Genomic DNA, 26384 nt, shown 5'->3' on the forward strand with positions numbered 1-26384 from the left:
AATTAATGGGCAAAAAGCAAATCTGGCTAATTCACTCTCTGGGGACTTGTGCAAGAGAGCTCTAACTATGAACACCAGTGCAAAGTCTTGTTATTGGATGAAGATAAAAGTTAGTTTCTGGACAAAATCGTATTCTCAGAAATGCATTTCAGGTACATGTTTCAAGTATATGTAACAGATATACTGCCCATTCTTGCCTCTTTTCCAAAAATGTGCTGTGCCATCAGAATGCACCAAGGTTCACAGGTGCCCCCTAAGCTGCAGCAGGATCCAGCTACTTGAAGGTTCATCCATTTTGTGATAAAGTGTCTTCACCTTTAATATTGCCTCCGGCAGGCCCCAGGACAGCCTCCTGCAGAGGCCAGACCAGCCTTACTGGGCAAACCACTTCTCCAAGATACAGTAATGAACAATCCTCAGATGGAGGCTCCATTTTGTTACATTGTCATGGTGCCAAAGTAGTGGTCTAAAAGCTTCTGGCTTCAAAGTGGGCAAGGCTAAATATTGCAGGATCAGCTGGAATTCTTTCAGTAAATAACAACTTAATTGTTTTAACTAAAAATACAAAATATCTTATTTGCACATTTTGCAGAATAGATCACCTTCCCCTAATCACATGTCACAGATAAAAGTGTGTAAACTGCTAAACTGTCAACAGAATATTTAAAGCAAACACAGGATTAGAGAGAATAACTGAGAAACGTTAAGCTAGATCAACCAAACCCACAGTTTTGAGTTTTTATGTTCAGAGCAGGAAGTTTGGGATATTCTGTCTTGCAGTGTTGGCAATACTCTGTGACATGATTGAGATAAAGCACATTATGCAAATAGAAGATCTGTGGCAGAGTCTTGACAATCGTTCTCTCTGTGCACACCTGCAGCTAAAACCCTTCATTGATTTTCAAACTGTCTGAGGAACCAAGTTCCAGGTGGTTGCAAGGAACATAAAGCAATCCTTGGAAGTGTAGCCGTGACAGTTTTAAAGACATGAAACCATTTGCGAAATGCTGCAAACTGCTAATCAAACAAGGTAATGAACAGTGGAAAATGGAAAAGATCTAAATGGGCAGAGCGGCATAACAACGTAGCTGAAGTGGAGAGAGTAAAAGAGGAAATTCAATCAAAATGTTACTGTTTGGGTTTAGTAAATTAACTCTTTTCTATATTTGTAGAAGTCACAACAGGGCCTCAGTTGACTCCCCGCCGGGCTCAAGCATCAGGGAATTATGTATTTTTAAGGATGCTTTTTAAACTAAAATGTGTTACACAAGTAGCAAACTCCTTTAAGGAATAACTCGTAGGAAGTGCATAGGTTGTGTGCTAAACGTTAGGGTCAGTGTTTACGGTTGAGAGAGAGAGAGAGACGAAAAGAGAGAGACCGAGGGAGTGTGTATGGGTGACAGACTGACGATGAGGATAAAGTCTGCAGCAGCCATGAGGGCAGCAGTGCAATGTGTGTACAGTTTATTTGTCGTTGAATAAATGCTACAACTCCTCAAGACACAAGCCAAGTTCCTGTTTCTAGCTTGCCACAGTTTGTTCACTGAAGGGGTTAGCCACAATTTTGGCTCAGGCTCGCTTAAGGTGGGCCAACCTTTAAGGTCAACCCTCTTTATATTTTTAGTTAGTAGCAGTGAGCTACCTCCGGGTCTGAAAAGTGAAGCCAAGTGCGTTAAACTTGCATTCTTTCTAATAGCCAACAGGGGGCGACTCCTCTGGTTGCAAAAAGAAGTCTGATTGTATAGAAGTCTATGAGAAAATGAACCTACTTCTCACTTGATTTATTACCTCAGTAAACATTGTAAACATGAGTTTATGTTCTCAATCGCTAGTATCAAGTCTACTTCAATACAGCATGATGTTCATTTAGTACATTTTTGTCCCATTTAGAGTCAAATAGACCATAAAGCAGGGTATTACCACCGTGTTGTCTGGTCTGGGAGTTGTACGTGTTTTCATCTTACAACTTTAATCCTTTCACAGTGTGTTTTCAGTTCATGAAAGTTAATTGTAACATTTTTGGTCACCTAAAAATGTCTTATTTAGCGTTCAGTTGTACTTAGCTCCACCTTCTCGTGACACTTCTGGTTGCAAAGAACCAAGCTGGCGACGGCCAAAAACCAAGATGGCAGCGGCCAAAATGCCAAATTTTAGGCTTCAAAACAGCAGTCCAAAAAAACAATGGGTGACGTCACAGTGACTATGACTACTTCTTAGATACAGTCTATGGTTCAGATGTTGGCTTTATTTTGACACACGTCTGAATTCTAAAGTTCTAGCTTCTTTTGTTTCGTCATAACATATAACATGTAGCTGTTGACCACGTGAACTGCTCTGAGGCCTGAACAGCAATATCCCCACATGGCTCACAGCTCTATCTGGTGTCTTTTACCACCGGATGGACATGCAGAAGTATGAATAATGCTAGCAGGTGAACAGTGTCGAGGTAATAGGTGAAACACCAAAGATAGGGGTGGCTGCACAGTCAAAGTAAATTCACCTCTCGTCTCGGCGTCTCTCTCTCTTAACCCTCAGAGGCCCAGCACGGCATTCATCAGGACTCAATGAGGCCTGAAGCAGGATGAGCAGCTGTCTGAGCCCTGACAGGGATTTCCTGTGTTTGACATGTTGAGCCAACAGGACATGAACCCCTACCCTCCTTCCTCTCCTCATCCCTTCCCTTTCCTTTCTTGTACACAAAGTATAATTATAATAAGAAAGAACATTAGACAGGAAATTCTATTGAAGCTACACATTTGCATAAATGCTAACACCTTATTTATTGAATTGTTCTGGTAATTCCTTTCATCATTGCAGCATAAGGCTTTAAACATGAAACCAATTCATTACACCGACTACAGTTCTTTGTCTTGATCATTTTTATATCTTAATAGCTACAATATCATAAGCACATAAGGTGCATTTCCATAATAAGTAATTTCCTGTTTGTATTGCCCACACAGAACATTTAAAAATAATACTGAAACCTCTTCTTTCAGATGGTATTTTTTCACGAGCAGCGTTTCAGGTTAATGAGTATTCCAGTCACTCCTCCTGACATTTCCCTCACGACAAAAGGGTACAGTACGCAACCCTCATTTCTAACATTTGCATAATCTCCCTGTCATCCCTGTGCTGCCGCGTGCTATCTTTGCCCTCCGTCTCCACCTCTGCTTCAGCTGTCATTTAGGAAAAGAAAAAATCTGATTAATTACGATTTGTAATTATGCATCCAACAGTTTGTAAGTGTAAAAAAAAAAAATAGAAACAAAACTGAAAAAATGTTGCGGTTTCATTTTATTGGATGTACCTGAGATACTTTCTTTTAATAGTTTGATTTCGAAGTGTGTCGCCACCTGAGACCGTAAAATCCAGTAAATTTGATTACATACTGGGATATAATAGTGTGCAATATCCACTGGAGAAAAAAAAAATCACACTACTTTTTACAAGGTGAGAAAAAAAATGACACGGTGCGTCAGCCTCCATTACTGCAGAGGACCGTACACCCTCTAATAAGGACACTGGAGGCTCCGCAGCTTTTCAGAGAGGAGGACAAACAGAAAGAAAATCTACTGAGGGAGCAAAAGACTTGTGCATCAAGCACAGTCTTGCATTTCAAGGCTGACAACGGCGAGACGTCGCACTGAAAAAGTGTTTTATCCCTCTTTTCTTGTAATCATCTCCCATAATGACACTCCAGCCTTAATCCCGAGGGGCGGTTTGATAGATGTTACACAATGGGAATGACCCAAATGAAAATACAGCTTTTTTGAAAACAGCTCTGCATCTCTTGAAGGTGGAACGTTTCAAGTGGCAGTCCAGCGACTGCAGATGAAACTATGTCGGACGTATTGCCATCTGAAAAACTGTGCTGATGGCGACACCGTTCAGCAAATTCAGGGGGCTGACACACTTTGGAGACCAATGCAAACAGGTTCTGTATGTGAACTAGCTTGCATGGTCTAACATTAAACATTCATGCCTCTCTTCCCTCTTCTGCGTCTTCACTGCTGAGAAATCTTTTACTGGATCTGCTGTTTCTTCTTCCAATGAAAACAAACTAGTAAATAAGCAAAAGCTCTCTTCCTCTCTTGTAGTTTGTGCTGTGTTTTTGTATGACTACACTATTTCCTGCATGGCCTCCTTTTGGAAACAATGTGAATCATCTTCAATACTTAATATTTGAATTCTTAATATAACCAGTTGGATATTTAACCTGACATGACATTATAAAATGAATTAACATGACAAGCCCCCCTAGTGGCGCAGCTCCAAGAATACCAATGTCGGTCTAGCATGGCTGTGCTCTCTCAGTATTCACATCATGACCTACTCAGTCAATAAAATGAGTGCCTTGAGTGCCTTAGACTTGCATTCTTTCTATTAGCCAGGAGGGGGCGACTCCTCTGATTGTATAGAAGTCTATGAGAAAATGACCCTAATTCTCACTTGATTTATTACCTCAGTAAACATTGTAAACATGAGTTTATGGTCTCAATCGCTAGTTTCAAATCTTCTTCAATACAGCATGATGTTCATTTAGTACATTATGGTCCCATTTAGAGTCAAATAGACCATAAAGCAGGTTATGCTTTATGGATATGCTTTATGGCTTTATGCTCTTCATATATACAGTCTATGATTGTATCATATAATGGTTCATACTCAATATGAGGTCAAATGATTTTTTTGCTTTGCCGACGAAATAAATCCAGAGACTTTCAAAAAAATCCCTATAAAACAAGAGAAACAGAGCAGTAGATTGCTAAAATTCCCACCCCTTTGGAATGCAGCTGAACATGACAAAACACAAAGTAAAAATGAAGTTATCTTCTCCTCTTAGCAGATTCCCATGTGTATTAGAATAGTATCAACCACTACACTTCCTGCTGACAAAAAGTCATGCTTTTTTAATCATAGAAAATAAGATTATCTCTCATCCAAGACGAATGTTGAGGTCAGCGAAATTTAAGAAAGTCGAAGGCAGCATTCAGAAAGAAATCCAGTGAACAACAAATGTAGATCATGATTCAACTTCTATTCTTAGCAGAAACATGCCAGTCCCCCCACCCCCCCGCCTGATTGTCTTAATTGTTATTCTCACTCTTTTCAGCTCCAGGTTCATGCTTGTTCTCACAGAACTCTAAAGGTTATTTGCAACCTCCTCTGAGATATCGACTGCCCCAGTGTCAAACTGTTTCCGCTCCGCGGTGCCGATACACAAGTCCAGCCGGTCTGATCAAACACTCTGCAAGTTTCCTGTTTAATTCTGTTTCCACTTGAAAGCCCAGTGAGCTGGGATCAAATGATATCAGTCTTCTCGCCAGCAGGACCTTATGTCATCTTACATGTAACACAGCCCCTCAACACCCCCCAGTATACTTTTTTTAATGTTTATTTGAACAAAAATTAAAGCAATCATCCTATAAGTTGGACTTTGTGGAATGTCAGATTCTCATTATATCATCCTGTTCCCTTTTGCCAGGAAGCAAATGGACAGACAGTAAAACTAAATGGATATTGTAAATGGCCGGAATACTTTTGATATTTGAATAATTCTGTCTTTTTTTTATCACATTATGGGGTACATTTTTACATTGTCCTCCAGCTAGCCTTAAACCGAAACATTAAACTGCAGAGCGCTGTAAAGAAAAGGCCAAATTTAAAAAAAAAAAGAAGCTATAATATCCATTTATGAGCTGTGGACTGTGCTGGAAATATAACTGAATCTCAACATAGAAACACCAGCTGCAGTGTGTTGATGTGCGAACCCCACAAGCATATGGTCTGTGGGTCAACACAGCAATAGATAAAGATAAAGCCCTTAAAGTTCAACTGAAATTCTTCTCACTTTTTGTTCAAGAAAATATATAACGACACTGCAGTTATTGCGCATTCTTAAAATCCATTTTAAGAGGATAAAACAGCTGACTTTTTCCAGTTATATTCAGTTTTCAAGATTTGGATAATCGTTGCCACAACTGTGATTTTTTTTTTTTCTTGCCTTACTTCAACATACTGCCATTCAAAGCTAAAGTCAGTATTCCTCCACACAGTGAAAACAGGACCAGTGTGATATTGGGTGGGCGAGACTGCCGCTCAGTATGGCCTTTGGCTGCTTAATGAGATAGAACATTTGGCCAGTTCTGATCTGGCTGTTTTATTATGTGAGCAGACAACTGCAGAACCCATTTAGCAGCCAAATACCTGTGGCTTTGGTTTTGACAGAGCCGCCTGCCCGTCCTCAGCGTCTCTGTCGTATAATCAATCACAGCCTGAATTGGAGGAAAAGACATGGGAATCAAACAGTACTTCAGCATGTAGAAAAAACAGACGTGTGAAGATGTTTTGCAGCAATCACTCCAGTCGGCAGATATAAACGAGATGTAGGCAGGAAGACTTGACAGATATTTGTCTAAAATTCTTGTTTACAATTGTGAGGCAGTGAAAAGAGTGCAGTGTGTGTTTGACGGTTTTTGCCTGACATGCTGTTTTTGGCTGTCAGGGAGTTCAATCAAGTGGCAGCGGAATTTGAGTAAGTGTTCAAAAAAAAAAAAAAAAAAGTCGCGCCCCATCAAATGTCTATAAAGACAGAGGTTTGACCTTCTGTGCTGAGACAGTCAAAACTAGAAGCCTCCTCTTCTTTTAGTTTATCGTTGTCTTGACATTGCTTTAATCTTTGTGACATTCAGGAAATGTTCATCAAACCAGGCAGGGATGAGGCTGAGGCACCGGTCAAACATATTGCCCTAGAGCCATATATGTATTCTGATATGCGACTAATAGATTACTTTTACCATCACTGCATAATTATTTCTTCAGTCTACATCAGCAGAAAATAGTTTTCTTTTTTTATTTACCGTTTAACTCAACCTGCAAACTGAAAGTGAGTGAATTTGCATTTCAGACATTTGACCATGAGTTGTATCGTACGGCATTAAAATAAGACGTAAAATGCATGTGGATGTACATGAACAGTCATAAGATGCGATTTTAAATTGCTGAATGACTTAAGCGGTTTATCACTCTTATGTGTACCTTGTTTCCTTGCTTTTTTTGGTATCAAGTGGACTCTTTATGCGATATACTATATTGTATTTTGCAATATATTATACTGCCTTACTACTACAGTTACCACTACTGATAACATGTTAGAGTAATTATTTTTATCATACTTTAATCAAAACAATTCTAATGGTTGCACACGCACAGATGGTTAAATTTAAACCCTTTAAGGGTCCTCTGGCCCCAAAAAGTTTGAGAACCCCTGGCCTAAATAGTCAACGTATCCTCATACAACAGTTCGTATGATATCTTACAAAAAGTTATTCCTCATCTTTCATGCGTTTTCATACCAATGTCCAGCAAACCGTGGCGACGTGTCAATTTCGACTTATATACATACAGTTTTTTTCAAAATAAACTTACGTCTTTACTTAGTTAGGAAAAGATTGTGGGTTAAAATAACTCCTATGTGGCGTTTGTCGCTCTTTATACTCCCTGGTTCACAATTACGTGGATTACATACAAATTGATTTTGGATATGTTGTGGAAGTTACAGTGCATTGCTTTTCTTAGGTATAGCTACGAACGGTGTATGAGAACTGCCTGAAATAGTAGTTTGACTATAACTCAGACAAGTAAACACAATGGTAAAACTATTTCAAATTTAGTCTAAAACACCGAAGTTGACAAACAATTGCTGTATTTTGTGAGGAATACTGTTTCTGAGGATACTTTCTAAATGTATCCAAGAACCTACAATAGTTTTTAATTTGCAGAGTAATAAGGCTCCCAAAACACTGATTTAATCCCAACACAACATAACACCCAAACCACCATGTTAAAAATACATGTGCCTAACCAGCATGATGCAACAAGCATGTTCCCCCTTGGATGCTTACAAAACCTGTCTAATTAAGGTGTGACCTCAGGAGGAACGCTAGACTGTGAAATGACATCACTAAGTGCAATAAAATCCCTCAGAAAGCATCAGATCTCTGTAGCTGGATACAGAACAGGTGGAATAAGGATAAGTTTGCAGGGCTTGAAGCATTCTTGACTCAGTTATGGTTTGATTTAATGAAAGGCTGCGCTGAGTGGATTGGAGGCACCTTTAGGGATTCTTCACCTGGGCTCAGAGTGAGACATTTTGATCATAAGAAAACAACAGATCCAGAGACATCTGTGGGTAGCAGGTTATGCTTCTGAGTTTTCACTGTCAAAAATACACAGATTTGTTTATCACTAAAATACATTGTATAATCACAACCTTTAAGGCATAACAAAGTTTTTAAATACCGTTCCTATTTCATAAAAGCCTTATTTTGATGTTTTTAAATCTATTCTATTTTCACATTTCACAGATACCTACATGTGTATAAAACTGCATTTCATTCCTATAAAGCAAAGATTTAAACAGATAATAGAGGGAATCACACCTACCAGTCTGTAGGGGATTCATTTGAGAATCAGCCACCCATTGCTGCCATTGAGTACCAATAGGTTTTCTCCTCTTTGGGCCCTATTTAAACAATTTTTAGTGCATGGTCTAATGTGCATTGCGCAAGTGCATTTAGGGCGTGTCCAACTGCACTTTTGCTAGTTAAACGGTGCATAATCAGGACGCAAAGTAAGGCGCAAGGGGCAAAGGGGTTGTATTTAGTCTCTTAATTAATCATAGGTGTGTTTTGGGCGCAGCATGTGTGATGAGTGTCATCTCCTATTCCCATCTCCCAGCTGCGCCCGCACCTATCACATTGCTATTTAAATGGTGGAATTGGCAAATTGAATTCACATTCTCAACCATTGACTTCAGACCAGGTTTTTCTTGGTCAATGGTGCAATAGCTTTCTGCTGCCTCAAGATAGCAATGCGCCAACAATGCGCCTGGCCACACCTTATTTTAAGACCAACACGCCCATGGACGCACAGATGGGTGCAAGTACATTTGCTACTTACACAACGTGGGAGCTGGGCGTGAAAATGACAACTGCTTCAGTCTGAAACGAGCAATGACGGCTGCACTGCGCTGTGCGCCGAGTGAAAGATAAGAGCCTTTTATGTCTGTCCTTTCTGTGGGAATTTCGGAATTCTTATGAACTGATATGCCAAAATATTTAAATTTATGTGCAAGGTTAGGCCTTAATTAGCATTAAACACCAGTATCTTTAAAAGTAGGGGAATATTTTTTTTTTCAAAGGGAAAAGGCTCAAATCATACTGGAACTGTCATGTTGGGTTTTGAGTCCCTTTTGCATGGGCTGTTAGGCAAATAGGCAGCTGAGCTAGCTGAGCTGGACAGACTGGCGGGCTCTCTCTGCAAGAGTAATCTGCTACTGGTGCCTCTCCAGGACGACTGATGATGGGCAGCAGCTTAGAGCTGGCAGGAAAGAAAGGGACGCAGTGGCACAGAGAGTACTGGACATGTCGGTAGTGATTACATTCTGCTTCAGAAAGGGTCAGGGGTCAGGCTGAGCGTGTGCCGGCAGCTCCCTGTGCCAAACGGACTGTATTCCCAACACTGTACAATGCCATCTCCTTGTGTTGCTCCGGGCGTGCTCTGCAGCCTCACTTTCACACTGTCACTGCTTCGCAATATTTGAAAATCAAGTTCAATTAGCTTTGCGTCACTTGTGTAGCAGATACAAGTATTTCCCTGAAGACGGGAGTTGAGAGAGCTTAGTGAAAATTCAGATTTCAGGGAAAGAATTAAGACTTTAGCATAAATCCTACCCAAGGGTCTCTGTTTTCTAAAAAAAATAATAAAGTTGCAGTGAACATTTACATCTTGAAGTCCTGGTGGCACCAATAAGTGCTACTGTGAAATGTCTTTATAGTGTAATGGAAAATTACATTGTATGTAATGATGTCTCTTTATGCAACAGTGGAAAGTTACTGTCTGTGTGCTCTTCGTCTCATGTAGTGGGAAAGTACTGAGTGTTGACTTTTACTGGGACACTGTTTGAGTAAAACAACTCCTTTTCTCACAGTCCCTGTTGTAGATTTCTATATAGTCACATTGTAATAATCTCCTGCAGAGCACTCTTCTGCAGACTTTGTGTGACTCTGTATAACCAGTGCCTCTTCTTGCAAGAATTAAATACAACAAAGACATTTCATCTGTTTGGGATCTTGATTTCAACGTTCATTAGGACTCATTTTGGAATATTGACAGAATTTCCATTACAATAGTGCAACAGAAGCCAGCTACCTCAGGACTAGCTTCTGGTACACAGGGCTTTTGGACTGCACTTTTATTTTACAACAGAAGTATTGTATGGGCTAGTATTAGCTAAAACAATAGCTTCCTCCATTTTTAATTCTTCAGTGTCATCGTCCCCATAAAGATCAACACAGATAAGGTGCCATTGGTCAAAGTGGAAATGTTTGTTCTTCACAAGTGAAGCCTCTGATTTCTGCGATTCCATTCCAGTTAATTTAATTCCTTCATGTTAGACTGATCCGGCCCTTAGTCTGTACAAGTTATCAACAAAGTTAAAGAACTAATACAGCTGTCCGTTTACTGGCCAGTTTCCATGTGTTGCAGCGTTATTTGCCAATAGGATTGCATGAGCTACTTCTTCATATTCAGTTAATCAAATACAAGTAATGGTTTACATTCCCACATATAAGCACAGGATCCATCAGCAACAAACAAACAAACTGCTTCTTTCTAAATATCAACTCCCAGGTTAAATCAAATGTAGCACTAAGCATAATGAAGTACATCATTGAGTATCTAATTGAATCGATTTGTCTACAGAGTAAGTTCGCTTACTGGATGTTGTTTAAGATGTCCAATCACAGGGAAACACGCAGAATGAGATTCACATAGCAAGAACCTCTTTCACATAAATCTAAATTAGAAATTGAAGGCGTCATCAGATCTGTTTGTTTATATCAAACTTTAGCAAACTTGAAACTGGGCGTTATTTTCCCATGCTTCACTACAATGAGACCATCCTGTGTCGCAATTATTATTAATCCCTTGATATGGTTTGTTTTGTTTGAGTGGTCATCCTGTGCGTGATCCTTTTTATCATATCTTAGTCTACATCAGGGGAGACGTCTCCCTGACCTGGGTACTATTTCATGCTTTGTTCCAACTGTTGTTTCGTCTCAGTTCCTTTCCTGTAGATGCTAATCTTCTCCATCTTAAGTTGACCACACTCTTGTTGACAACAAAATAACAGGATCTCACTCCGGAGCATACATAGTTCATACTTAATCAAAACATACTGAGTACACAGTATGCATTACATAACACTCTTTGCTTCTAAGTTAAAGGAAATCTCGAAAAACTTCCACACAAACTCCAGGATGCTTTGATGGAACGTTTGAAGAAAGACTCACCGTCCTCTCGAGACTTTTGAATGAACGCATCAACGCCACTTTCTCCATAGTTTCCCTCAGAAGCTACAGTGGAGACATAGTTCCAGCGCATTGCTTTGACGATGTCCACCATGGCCTGGGCCTGGTAGGTGTCCGGGGGCACGACCCGTGAGAAGAAGTCGTAGCGGGTGTTATCGCTCAGCTCCGGAGCTGTGGAAGCGTAGCTCACTTGAGGGATCTAGGGTAGAGGAATAAAAAGAGAGACGAAAGATGTGGTTACACACTGTGAAATGTATGAATAATATACTTTGTGTAAGTGCATTATATGTTCAGCAGGCAGGTTCCTTGCAGTTTCACGTACAAACGCATGATTATAATATGACACCTCAAGGAGAGGAAAACATGCACATTCTCAAAATTGTTTGCGGTGGTGCTGGGAGTAGATCCCATAATATGACACCTAACATCTGCTGAATGCTCGTTGGTTTTTATTCACCCTCTACAGTCGGCACACTGTTGCTTTAAATAGTCCTGATGATCACAGGCGTAGCTGTAGCTAAAATATACTATCCACACCAGTCAAGCAACACTAATCTGCTCATGAATTCACACTTGTCTCTAACATAATGTGAGGTCTGTTTGGTGTTGAAAAAACACAAAAGCACAAGATGATCTGCCTCCAGAGCTGCAATAATATCCAGTGTTCTTGTCAGAAATCATTATTGTTTAATGGGACAGGCTAGAAAACATAAATATAATATAACCTTATTGTGTTACTTACAACAGTTGGAAGAAGTTAGGTAAAATGCTCAGGGATAACTTGAGAAGATGGAAGATAAGGAAGTCAAGCTGCTGTATAAGCCATGTGTTTACTAAGTGTTTATTTGCATATGGGGTGGGGAAGTGAGATCGGATCCCAAGTGGCCACTGATGTGTGTGGAGACGCATTCTAATGCCAGGGGTGAACAGACGTACTTAAAGCTGTCCACTTGTGATCCAATCACTGACGACACATGTTAATACCAGGTTTGAACAGGGCCTAAAAAACATGTCACGAACGTCACTAACATAACTTACAAAACAAATGTCACTAACATAACTTACAAAACAAACGTCACTAACATAACTTACAAAACAAACGTCACTAACATAACTTACAAAACAAACGTCACTAACATAACTTACAAAACAAACGTCACTAACATAACTTACAAAACAAAGTCACTAACATAACTTACAAAACAAAGTCACTAACATAACTTACAAAACAAAGTCACTAACATAACTTACAAAACAAAGTCACTAACATAACTTACAAAACAAATGTCACTAACATAACTTACAAAACAAACGTCACTAGCATAACTTACAAAACAAATGTCACTAACATAACTTACAAAACAAACGTCACTAGCATAACTTACAAAACAAATGTCACTAACATAACTTACAAAACAAACGTCACTAGCATAACTTACAAAACAAACGTCACTAACATAACTTGCAAAACAAATGTCACCAACATAACTTACAAAACAAACGTCAGTAACATAACTTGCAAAAACAAAGTCACTAACATAACTTACAAAACAAATGTCACTAACATAACTTACAAAACAAACGTCACTAACATAACTTACAAAACAAAGTCACTAACATAACTTACAAAACAAAGTCACTAACATAACTTACAAAACAAATGTCACTAACATAACTTACAAAACAAAGTCACTAACATAACTTACAAAACAAAGTCACTAACATAACTTACAAAACAAAGTCACTAACATAACTTACAAAACAAATGTCACTAACATAACTTACAAAACAAACGTCACTAACATAACTTGCAAAACAAATGTCACCAACATAACTTACAAAACAAACGTCAGTAACATAACTTACAAAAACAAACGTCACTAACATAACTTGCAAAACACCGGTCTTGAACACCGGTCTCCTGGATGAAAGTCCTGTCTTTATTGGACCCATCCACCTTCCACCACGTCCGCCATAAGCAGTCTTTCTCACTTTTTATTCTATGTCCCTAGTTCTGGACATAGCATATTCAGGCGGATGCATTTACATTGCAGTCAGTACAGACTACATGGCGTACAAATGACATGCAAAAATGCAAGAACGGCATTCTTATTGCAGGCTTTTGCCTTGCGCATTATTGTGTCATTCATACACCTTTTGGTGCGACCAGGCTGGCAGGCGAGTGCAATTTTAGTGTTCTGCTTGTCTTTACATGATGCTGTTATAAAAGGTTTAACTGTTCTTAGAAGTCTTTCAGAAGCTGCCTCCAGCAGGAGAATCTTAGTTTGTATGTAATCTCAACTTTTGCTTGCTCAAGTTATTTCAGATTTATGGCTGTCACAGCTTCTGGGATCTTCCTATGGCTTCTGTGCTGCTCAGTTTGGAAGTTAACTGACCAGATTTTATGACATTCAATAATGTGTTTCATGGTTTAACTTCAAATATGGACACACTTTTTATGCTGATTTTTTTTCTTAGTCCTGATTCTCCAGGGTTAATGAATTCAGGCAGTACACGTAGAAGGCAGAGTCACAGCTGCTTTAAACCAGAATAGAGTTGGACTGCGTATGAGTCAGTGGGTGAACATCTTCTAATGTGCATGACCCAGCTCAGTATTATACTGGACTACTTTTCCTTAAGCCACTCCTGCAGCCTTTTAAAGACATCTTAATCTGAGAAATCGTGTATCTTTTTTTACAGTAAAAACATAAATGTAATACACAACAGAACACTGCTTGAGGATATTGTGTAGTTTTGGGAGTCATGTGAGCATTTCCTAAATGTACATTTAGCCACATCCAGCACCCTCTTATGCTATAAGTTGTGTGTTTATTCTGAATTCTAAAAACATGTTTTTTTTCAATGATAAATGAGGAGGTCAAAGTGGTTGACTTTGACTGTGCTCTTTTCATCTGATGACTGACACTTGAATGAAATGTTGCTCATCCTTTTTGAAATACTATTTGTCATGGCACCTAATCGCTGCTCTGGGGATTTTGACAAATACTGTCACCTTTCTGCATCCCTGCTGAGTTGGAAGGACGTGCTGATGGATAGATAAGCTGAATATGACAATGAAAAACACTTAGAAACCTGCAGTATGACAGAACAAAATTGGTTACAGCTTAGAAGATGCATGCTTTTATGTATATGAGCTTTTTATAAATCTGAATTTGAAAATGTTATGTTTTGGCAAAAAAAAGTTACCTTACAATTAAGGGGGGAGAAAAAATCAATATAGGATAGTATCGCGATATTTTGCGTGGCAATGTTGTATTGATACACGGACGTCAAGTATCAGTCTTTTATTATATATACTAACCTCAGAGTGAAAATGCTGGTGTCATATGAAACTAAATCTAAAAACCTTAGGAATCGATTGGTACCAACCAGGGCTGTCAAAGTTAACCGATAATAACACGTTCACGCAAATTCGTTTTCACGGCACTAATTTCTTTAACAATTCAAGTTGTAGCAGGCTCAGTTTTAAAGCTAGAGTGAAGATACTGACATCATATGAAACTACAAAACCTAATGTACCATAGAGCCTAAATAACGCTTCAAATTTATGCTAAATTCTGTCAAGGAAAAACTGGCATGGCCATTTTTTAAGGGGTCCCTTGACCTCTGACCTCTAGATATGTGAATAAAAATGGGTTCTATGGGTACCCACAAGTCTCCCCTTTACAGACAGGCCCACTTTATGATAATCCCATGCAGTTTGGGGCAAGTCATAGTCAAGTCAGCACACTGACACACTGACAGCTGTTGTTGCCTGTTGGGTTTGAGTTGGCCATGTTATGATTAGAGCATATTTATTATGCTAAATACAGTACCTGTGAGGGTTTCTGGACTATATTTGTCATTATTTTGTGTTGTTAATTGATTTCCAGTAATACATATATACATACATTTGCATAAAGCAAGCATATTTATCCACTCCCATGTTGATAAGAGTGGTAAATACTTGACAAATCTCCCTTTAAGGCACATTTTGAACAGATAAAAAATGTAACCATGGACAATCATGTGATTAATCGCAATTACATATTTTAATTGATTGACAGCCCCTATATAAACCTTATCATGTTTGCTTGTCGGGAAGACCGCTAAATAATGCTCCTAAGATATGATAAATATTTGCGAGGAAAAACTATCATGGCCATTTTCAAAGTGGTCCCCTGACCTCTCGCCTCAAGATATGTGAATGAAAACTCTGAGATGAACAGAGTAAAAACTGTATCTTATTAGATATGTATTAGATATATGATGTTGACAAACTGCATCATTTTCAGTCGAAAAAAGGTAATAAATCGCAAAATATATCACTACATATCTTATCGCAAAATGTTTAAAATCGCAATAAGATTGTATCGTGATTTAAGTATCGTGATAATATCGTATTGTGATTCCCACACCTTCTTTCATTCCACCATGCTACATCGAAGTAAACTTTACCCAGCAACACTTTCCTTTACTTGACCAATGTTTACTCCTCTAACTGCAGGCAGACCGCTGTGGCAGTGATACCGTCCCTTCCTCTCTCCTTCACTTCACACAGCGGAGGCCTTTGATGTGGTCAGCTGTAGCGCTGCACTGATCCTGCTACTACTGTGCTCCCTGCATGTTGCTGAAGCCTGTGTTAGGAGCACAGCTGTTCAATCTGTACCCATGACCTACCGCTCCTAACAAGTCACACAGACTTTCTTTTTGCCACAAGGATCCTCTGGGTAAAGCCTGAACGGGGGGGCAGGGAGCAAGTGCAGAACTTGGCAATGAATGAATGTAAAACATGTACCCTTGTGTCATTTTATTGTAATATGTTAGAGGCTTTTCTTTATACTGTAGTAGGTAGTGACTCGTGATGCGGCAAACATGCCAGTCAAAAGCAGCCTTGTTAACTCGATTCCCTTTCAGAGAAGAGAAGAGAAAAGGGTTATCTTGTGTGTGCGCTAATGGGCCATGTGCATGTTGCATGTCAGCCTCCCGGTCGTCCCAGGCCATCACACTGTGGCGTGTCCGTGCAGCATTTCTGCGTCGGCTGTCTTGTTTTGAGCTTGTGCAAATTGCTCTGCCTCGTGAACTCTGAATGACATCAATGTTGGAGGTTGACATGCTTCATGCACGTGTTCCTCCGGGATGCTCTCAGAGACACGGACCTTGACAGGATTTGTGGCATGTTTTGCACCCTGCGGACTGGCGGAAGTCAACCAACTTGTTGATGTAACACCTGGTGGTAACAGCAGGCTACGGTACACCTGACCCCCCCAAGTTTGCTCACTTTATTTCTGCCTCGATGCCAGCAGGCAGAACTTTTCTCCCTTTTACGTCTGCGTTTCTCTCCCTCTTGGTATCAATTAAAGTGTGATCTTTTCCTCGCACTGCTTTGACGTCATAAGGCAGGATCTAGCAAGTCTGAAAGTGTGTTGTGCAAAGGTGTTTGGAAGGTGTTAATTATGTCTCCTTTTAGAATATTTCAATGTTCTAGCACGCAGCAGCACGGTGATCCTTTCAGCCATTTGCACCTTCAATTCACCCTTTAATTTTTAGTGATACACCTGCTTATATTTGTTAATTTTGCTAAGTAAGTACAGCATGTTCTTTGGAATAAAATATGAGGTGATGGCGCACACATCTTCTTCCCATGGCACCCACCAGCATTATTGAAATTCTCCTCCCAGAGGGGCAGATAACATATCATCACGAATCCCTGCTGATAGGCATGACTGCACCTGCTAGTTCTGCGCCTGTTATCAGTGTATTACAATAGCTGTTCAAAATCTTTTCAAAAGGGCTGACGAAGGAACACTTTTTTTTAGGTTAAATTGTGGGGTGCAAAATTCACTTCAGTTGCTGAATTTGACGCATTATAAAGTAGTAGGTAGCTTAGTAATGGTTTTAAAAAATGTTTTGTTTGTCAGCAAAACCGTGCAATACATTAAAATATCTAAGTAAATGTTTTTCCTGATTTGAGATATCCCTCTCTCTCTTTTTGTGTTTTTAATTTTGCTGCTGTCATGTATTGTGGTGCTGCCGCGACGTGTCTAGTCCCATATCTGCCAAATAAGTGGGAGCCGCAGTGAAGCTACCCCGTGTTGTGTTTTTTTCACCTGAGAGATTTCCACCGCTGTAACAATCACACAATTTCAGCATTCTGTCGAGAACCGGGATAGGCAGAGCTTATCATGTTTGTGTTGGCGAGATTTCTTGCTCGCTGGACTACAGCGATAGTCCTGAACAGTGTGCTTCCTCTAATAGAACACACTCACTTCTTAGCGCTGACTCAAGAAATTAGATTCCTCAGGAAAGGCCCCCTCTCTGATCCCCCTATAGAGAATCAAAAGGAACAGAGATTGCGAGGGAAAAAATAAAGACGTGCTGTGTTGTGAAAAGAGAATATGCCATATGCAGGCGAGGAGAGAAGCGTTTGACGTGTGAAAACCGCACTGTACAGTTGAATTCAGGATGGCTCACTATGCTCACAGCCAGATTCAATGGTAAAGATCTTAGTAGGTTGTTAAGAAATGTTCCTGTGGCTCCATTTTAATGAAACTGTATACAGTCACCATCTTTTCAGGCTGAGGCTAAAGCAGCTGAGCTCTTTGTGACCCCGTCCCTTCATACAGAGTATTCCAATTCACTATGTTCCCCCCACAAGTTTATAGAAGTGCTTTAATCTGCACCCCATCACCCCGGCACTATCCATTTAATTGCTAATGGGCTTGGGAAATATGCTTAATTGCTGTGATGTGAGTCTCAAGCAGATTTTTGATGCAGATTTAATGTTCAAATCGCTTGCTTTAAATAACTGTGCCTTCTTAAAAATTCAATGAGCTCATTTGGCACTGCATCAATGCAGGAGTAATGATGCTCATTAGAACTGTACAGAAATATTGTACATCTGTACTGTTTTCTGGGGAAGGAAAAATCAAAAGCTTTAGTCAGGCTCTGGAAATGTTCCAGTAAATACTTCCTGCAAATATGTTAGGAGTATATTTCCCATCTATGAAAACGGAAAGAAAAAGTTGTGCATGAGTCTTGTTGACGGTTCTGCTGTTGCTGTGTGTGAGGTGTTGATATTTTATCTAAAATAGGGTTGGGCGATATGTTAAAATTTTCCAACCGGCCATCGTCAGCCCAACAACCGGCGATTGAGATGATTGTGTGAGTGTGCGGCACAGCTCACACCCCTCCCCCCTGAGTGGCTCTCGTTTTTCGAAGGCGGACCATTAAATAGGCAAAATAAAATAACACTTTGCACAAAAAAGTCGCACAACAAAACAACCGCGATGTACTCAGCCAATCGCCGATATAATCGTCCTATCGCCCAACCCTTATTTAAAACTATTATGAGGTAAAACGACAATTGAGACATAAAAACCATGCATTGTCAAGGATGACAACTGACGTTCGCAAAAGCCCTCCCCGTACAGTGATAGTCCAATCATAGCTTAGCAACTGTAACCTGTGCCTCGTTAGAGTTACTGCAGCCCCAAGTGGTGTGCATGGGGCTGCAGTAAGAGCAATACGTGTTATATCAAGACTTTTTATTTTGCCTTCCCAATATAAAAAACACAACAAGAAAATTGTAAGGAATGGATTAAATAATGTGTCTGTCTGCTCTAGCGTAGGCTGCAACGTTCGCATGATCGGCTAACTAGCTTGTAGTAACTTAGCATTACTTCCAATGCAAAGGAGGATATCATTAGCTACATTATATTATGGGATTGCAGGTTAAATTCGAAAAATCCCCCTTTATATACCTGTACCTTGCAATACAAGAAATGTATTAATTCTGCATTTTTTGCCTGAGACATAGAGCTTTACCTTTTTTTTTAAGCATTATATGTGTAGCCATCACATACATATTTAAGAAACATTTAAAGGACCAGTGTGTAGGATTTAGTGGTGAGGTTGCAGATTGCAACCAACCGAGTAGTACCCCTCAGCTCACGTTCATGTCTAGAAGGTAATACGCAAATTGCGAAACTCTCGCAAGATGGTTAAGGTTAGGCATTGACATTGAAGGTTGGGATAGGTTGTCGGACAGCGAGTCTCGCGAGAGTTGTTGAAAGTCTACGCAATTTATTACCATCTCGACATGACCTCTGTTCACCCCTCCCTTTCCAAGCGTGTCAGAGAACTACGGTGGCCTTCAGGTAACATAAAAACGTGAAAGAATCTCTGTAGTGTTTGGTTTGTCTGTTCTGAGCTACTGTAGAAACATGGCGGAGCAACATCGCGGACTCCGTGAAGAGGACCCGCTCCCTATGTAGATATGAAGGGCTCATTCTAAGCTAACAAAAACACAATGAATCTTAGTTTCAAGTGATTATACATTAATGTAAACATAGTTATGAATATTATATTCAACTTCTGCCAATAGATCCCCCTAAACCCTACAGACTGGATCTTTAAGTTTAAAACTAGTTAGCTAGAAACACAGAGTTAGCATTGATTAGATTGCTACCTAATGCTGATGACATCAGATCAGTTGTCATTCCAGCTGACAAAATCAACAGTATTTGGCTAAAAATGAGTAGCCAACTTCTGTTGACTTCTGTGTGAAATCTGAGAACCATTGTCTCAAAAATGACTTTACATTTTCAAGTGGTAAATGCGCCACTTTTATCACTGTAAACAGCATATGTACAGTGCTAGAAAGGAAAGCTTGACGTGCGTAGCACCAGTAACTAAGAGGGGCAGGGCTTAACCTGTTGGGTCAGTTCCACCTGACTCCTTCGTCTGTCTGTAGATCCTTGAGGGGAAACTGTACCCAGTAACCCCAATAATGGTGCTGTAGCTTCTAATTTACAGAATGGTTCTCACGTTCAGTTACAGGCAAATGTAGTTACTGTGTTTGCTCCCACAGGAGCCCAGCAGAGCCAAACGGCTGTCACTCGCCAGCACCTTCAGGCACACAGTGTAGACTTCACCGTTCAATTAAGAAGCAGCAGAATATAACACTGGATGTTATCCAAGGTGAAGCCTCCAAGTCAGTGAATCCCCACAGTGTAGATTTCCATTCTCGCCCGGTGATAAGTTAAACAATGCTCTTCCTGGCATACTGATTGATCAAACTATTGTGTGGGTAAGAATTTTTCATGTGCTTTCTTATTTTCAGCCACTCGACAGTTTCAGTGTTTTTGTCATTAAGACACTTTGTTTCTGCCAAGTAAAAAAAAAAAAAAAGGTTGCTTTCTCTATAGCTTGGCCTGACCCTGTGACTAACTGCAGAACCAATTTGCTGAGTCATAAAGCGCATTGAGATCTTTCAACCCATTGTTACTGAGATCAATATGGGGAGACAAAAGTGAACAATGCAAGCTCTGCACAGATGCTTGGGCCAAGGATCTGACCCCCTCCCCTCTCTCTGCAAGGTATCACCAAGGCTAAATTCATATTTTCGCACATGCAAGAATCTCTAAACTTTCCTCTACATTACATGAACAGCCTCTTTGAAATTATTTGTGCAGCCTTTGACCTGCCACGTGTCCTTCATATAGTATAACAGGCTGCTTTCATACACTATTCGCAGCTACGAAAAGTGATGCACTGTAATTTTTATATATCCCACAAAATCAATTTGTATGTAATCCATGTAATCGTGGAACAGGAAGTATAAAGAGTGACAAACGTCTCACAGGAAGGAGGTCGGGGTGGAAGAGTGGGTCAAAAAGTACCGGGGTACCAGGAGACCAGTGTTTTTACCCCGCGTGAAACCAGAAGTTAACGTTGATTTATTTGTCACGTAACTTCCGTTCTTAAGTAACGCCATCTCCGGAGTTATTTTAACCCAAACCACTAACTTTTCTTAAACCTAACTAGTTTTGTTGCTTAAACCTAACCTAGTCAATCTTTTCCTAAACCTAAGTAGTTTTGTTGCCTAAACCTAACCAAGTCTATCTTTCCCTAAACCTGACTAAATCGTTTTTTGCCTAAACCTAACCAAGTTGTTTCCTGTGAAAACAGAAGTTTATTTTGAAAAGACTGTATGCATGTAACGAGCGGAAATTGACACATGCGTCACGTTTTGCTGGACATTCCTAGGAAAACGCACGAAAAATGAGGAATAACTTTTCGTAAGATATCATACGTTGGATGAGGATACGTTGAGTATAAAGCTTAACCCTAAGGTGGGATCCGGATGCAGAACAAACGGTGGAAACCTGCGCCCTCTTTTCACTGAAATCTGCTATTCCAACAATAGGAACCACTAATAGCATGCCAACCTCCATCCATTTTTGTGCATATGTATATTAATATAGGATGAATGGAATTTACTAACAGCAATCTGTCATGTTATTATTGATCAGTAACCAGCTTTAGTACATGGCATGAAATGACCAAACTGTAAAAACTGTTTCTGGACTACATCTAGCAGTGACGGATTGTATCCCACTGCACTGATTCTATCGCGGCCATAAAAAGTGCAGAGTAAATGCTCAGTTCAAAAATGGGTGAAATAACTTTCAGATTAGAGACTATTAACTCTATTAAGTAATGTGTTTATCCTCGTCTTAACAACTCATCCATTCTGCTTTGCTCTTTACACTTCCTTCTTAAACCACCTTTAATTGGGTTCAGGGCAGCCAGTGTCCCTAACTGAAAATAATGAGGCCAATCAACACAAAGGAGAAAAAAAAAATCCATTTGATAATGCTCTCGATTTAATATTGTTTAATATTATTTTATGTTATATTATGAATCATTATACTTCTATATACCAACCAACCTTATTAATACTTTCTTTTGACCCTCCTCTTGACCTAGAAAAAAACTACAATACTCTCTACTCATTATCTTAAGATATTTACAGTATTGCCATTGTAACAAAATTTTAATAATACACCCACTGTCTATTTTCTAATAAAGAGCTGCTACGGGCGCAGGCTTCATCTCTGTGGCTGCTGAAGGGCTTGAGCAACACAACATTTTTCACTGCACCCTGATCTACAAATAATATACATCCAGATAATGTTGTGGCTTGATATGCATGAAATTACATCCTACAGTCCTGCTGGGGACATTTCATCCAGACAGCTTTTCCAAAATATTATACATATATCAAATATATAAAAACGCACATTAATACTGTTGGTAAATTGAAGTTCAGCGCTCGTTGACGCGCAGAAGAGAGAGAGATGTGTGCAACATGAGCTCTTATTCTATTGACCGCTCTAAGTTGTGTTACGCACAGCCGAGTTGGCTTTTACACACTGCGACTTGAACAGTTGTTATAACTGTTACTGAATGAGCGAGAGCGAGCGACATATGAATTAGATCAGGTGGCATTGTACCCTGATGTACTGTATAATGACATCAGATATCTTTGACCATCAGCTGCAAATTCAAAGCAGATTTGATGGAGCTCGAGGCTGACGACGGCTGCTTTTTTCCAAAAGATTTGACTGGATAGGCTTGAAATCTCTGAGTTACAGCTCATCTGTCTGATTTGTTGAAAAGTGCAGGATGTAATTTGCCATTAGATCCTGACCGATCCTGTCACCGTAAAGGGATAATTAATATTTATAAATTGTTAATGAAGTTAAGTGTTGCTGTGCCACTGTGCATAAAAAAAGGCCATTCTTAGTTTGGAGAGATTCGTATCGTTCATGCTGCTGTATGATGGGTACAGGTATAATAATTCATATATACTGTACATAAATAGATTATTGAACATAATATAAATATGTGAACATAATAGGTTTATTAGATAGACTGTATACAAGAAGTAGACGTAGTTACAGTAACGTCACCCATAGATATGTGGACTGCCTTTTTGAAGCCGCGCGTTTGGCATTTTGGCCGTTGCCATCGTATTTTTTTTGCAACCATAAGTGACACAAGAGGATGGAGCTAAGTACAACCGAACGCTGAGACATTTTCAGGCAACCAAAACGGTTTAAATGAACTTTCATGAACTGAAAACACACTGTGAAAGGGTTAAAGTTCTAAGACGAAAACACGGACAACTCCCAGACCGGACAACGTCGTGGTAGCAACCTGTCAATCACAAGGTAGCCACGCCATAAAGCATACCCGGCTTTATGGTCTATTTGACTCTAAATGGGACCATAATTTACTAAATGAACATCATGCTGTATTGAACAAGACTCGAAACTAGCAATTGAGATCATAAACTCATGTTTACAATTGATAATTTCATCATTTTCATAGACTTCTGTACAATCAGATTTCTTTTTGCAACCAGAGGAGTAGCCCCCTGCTGGCTATTAGAAGTTTAAGGCACTTACGCATTGGCTTCATTTCTCTGACCCGGAGGTAGCCCACTGGTTTATTATCTAAAGCTTTATAGATTGTGAAATTATAGAACGTGTAGAAGTGAACGAGGCCAAACTCAACATTCAAGACAAAGTGATTTTGGAGAGGTCTGTGTGTGCAATTCCACCAACTAAAGCCATGCAAATATTGGCTTTTGTCTTCGAGCTGGAATGTGGAAAGGAGCCTGGCGTTTAGGTGTATTCCTGTGTGAGCAGGCGCTCCAGTTAACTTCTACAGCTACTGGACATTTTTTATTAAGGTTTAGTTTTGTGGCTTTGTTTTGGCAGAGCGAGAGACATAGCTTGAAAGCAGGTTTATCACAGTAATAACAATATTAAATCGAGAGCACAAATCACTAATTTGAGAGCACAAATTAGTGATTTGACTCCATTAGCCCTCCCTGCAGTCAGCAGGTTTAGCTGGCTAGCAGCACAACATTAGCGGTAGATGCCTCAACTTTTGTGTTCTTAATAAAATTCAACTCTTTATAGATTCAGGAGACACTAAAGCCCCAGACAGACAGAAATTGTCAGACATTACCGTCAACAAATGCATTTATTGTTCTCAATGGATGGAAGCAAAGCGGAGACATTAAGAGCTGTGTTAAAACACTTTGGCTGTGCTCCCAGCTTCAGTTCACAGTGAGAGTCCACTGACAACGCTCTCAGAGCTTGACTGCGGATGTGGATGTTTTGTGTGCGTGGAAGTATTGTGTCTATGAGAGTTAAACCGTGTCCGAAATCACTCCCCGTTTGCTACTTAGTGCAATACATTTACCCTTCAGCATTTTATTTTAGTTCAAAAGTTAGTAAAATAAGTGAAAATGGCCCTGGCATGAACACTACTATTCACAACCACACAGTTATTTGTGTCACATTTGATGGATATAAATATTAATGTTCTACACTACACCTGACAGTGATTATGCAAAATGGTGATTCATCTCAATTTTCTGCTCACTGTAGAGTAAAATATTGAGATTAGTTTACGTTTAGTTTTAATTTAGTTTATTTGCACAGTAATGAACTTTATATCCTAAAAGCTGGCAAAGACGATAACGATTTCCGTGTCCTAGTCAGTGAATTCCATAACTGTGGACCTCTACATTTGATACAAAATGAATGTCTTGATGTATGACCATAAGGTAAATGGAAATCATTGCTAATCCAAGTTGAATATGAGTTAATATCTGAAGATAAAATAAAAGAATTATAAAATGTATCAGGGAGATCTTGCTTTCCATGACAGAAGTATATATATTGTCTAAACAGAGGTGCAGATGTGTTAGAATGTGAAATCATTCCCAAAGCCTCTTCTGAATTACAGGTAATTTGGTAAGATATGATGGATATAAAACATCCCAAACAATATTGCAGTAGTTGATCTTGGGAAAATTAGACTATAATAAAGAGTTAAATGAGAAAAAGGATGAATCAAAGAGCAAACTTTTCTCATACCAACCATCTTTGTGGACCTCTTGCATACATGTTGAATATAGTTTTTCCAGTTTAATCTTTCATCTATAATAATTCCTCAGAATTCTGTATGTGGTACTTGGAGAATTTCCGTTATGAATATTTTAGCTTCATCCTTAGATTAGCATTTGTTTTTGTTGCAGAAAATCATGAAATTATATTTTCTGACATTGAGAGTAAGCTTATTCGTGTCCTTGGGCAAGATACTGAACCCCAAATTGCTTCCGAAGGCTGTGCCATCGGTGTGTGAATGAGGATTTCGATTAGATCCTGATGGGCATGTTGGCACCTTGCATGGCAGCCTCTGCCATCAGTGTATGAATGTGTGTGTGAATGGGTGAATACTGACATGTATAAAGCGCTTTGAGTGGTCGGAGGACTAGAAAGGCAATATGTAAATGCAGGGCCATTAACCATTTATTCAGCTGAAACCATTTGAAAACAGCAGACATTTCCTCAGTCACACACTCTATTAGTGTTTTGAAGTCATTGTGTGAGGCTATATGATTAGTGTCATCTGCAAATAATAGGCCTATAGGGAGTTGATTTGTACATGTCTTAAAAAATCATTATTGCATATCAAAAATAATAAAGTGTCTGTTATAATAGTGACTTTTAGAGGGTATTATTGTTCACTCCAATATCATTTTGTTGGATGTTCTGAGATCATGATGCACTAACAGCATGCACATGAAAATGAGAACTGGCTGGCATTTAGATTAAAAATAAAAAATACAAATGGATTTCTTAACGTATATTTGAAATTACAAAGAGCAGAAACATTTCTCCACAGTCTACTGTTAAAGCCATTACTGAGCAAGCTTATCACTTAACCATGTTGCATTAACTTTATAGTTTCATGTCTTTGATGCTCTGAAATTGGGTTTGAAGTTGTATATCTTCACGAAACGTGGTTCATAAGACCCAGACACACATAGAGGCAGTATTCACAAATGAATGGCCAAATACTTTACTACTTTATTCCTACTGTTCTACTAACACAAACTACATTTCCTCTCCATACTGTAGCTCAGAAAAAAAAATCATTCAATCAAACTGGCAAGCTTATTATGTATTCATAAATGTACTGAGAAGCACTAAAAATAATGTGCTACATCTCAACGACTCCCTGCTTCTCTCTCCTCACACAGCCCTTGGCACGTATGATGTTTAGATCCATAAGTGTGACATTCATGTTTACAGGGTACAGTAATGGCAGATGTTCCTATGTGCTGCATATTAAATAAGG

At 39.4% G+C, this 26384-nt stretch overlaps 1 protein-coding gene across 1 annotated transcript in view; it reads right to left on the minus strand.

Annotated features, from left to right (window-relative positions):
• Window positions 1-26384, minus strand: part of LOC141772572 (metabotropic glutamate receptor 4-like) — a 225282-nt gene that overhangs the window by 65481 nt on the left and 133417 nt on the right. Inside the window, exon 3 of the mRNA XM_074643692.1 lies at window positions 11358-11574. Coding sequence (XP_074499793.1) covers window positions 11358-11574 — 217 coding nt within the window. The remainder of the gene's footprint in view (window positions 1-11357; window positions 11575-26384) is intronic.

This window comes from Sebastes fasciatus, chromosome 8 (assembly GCF_043250625.1).
Source record: "Sebastes fasciatus isolate fSebFas1 chromosome 8, fSebFas1.pri, whole genome shotgun sequence".
Classification (NCBI taxonomy): domain Eukaryota; kingdom Metazoa; phylum Chordata; class Actinopteri; order Perciformes; family Sebastidae; genus Sebastes; species Sebastes fasciatus.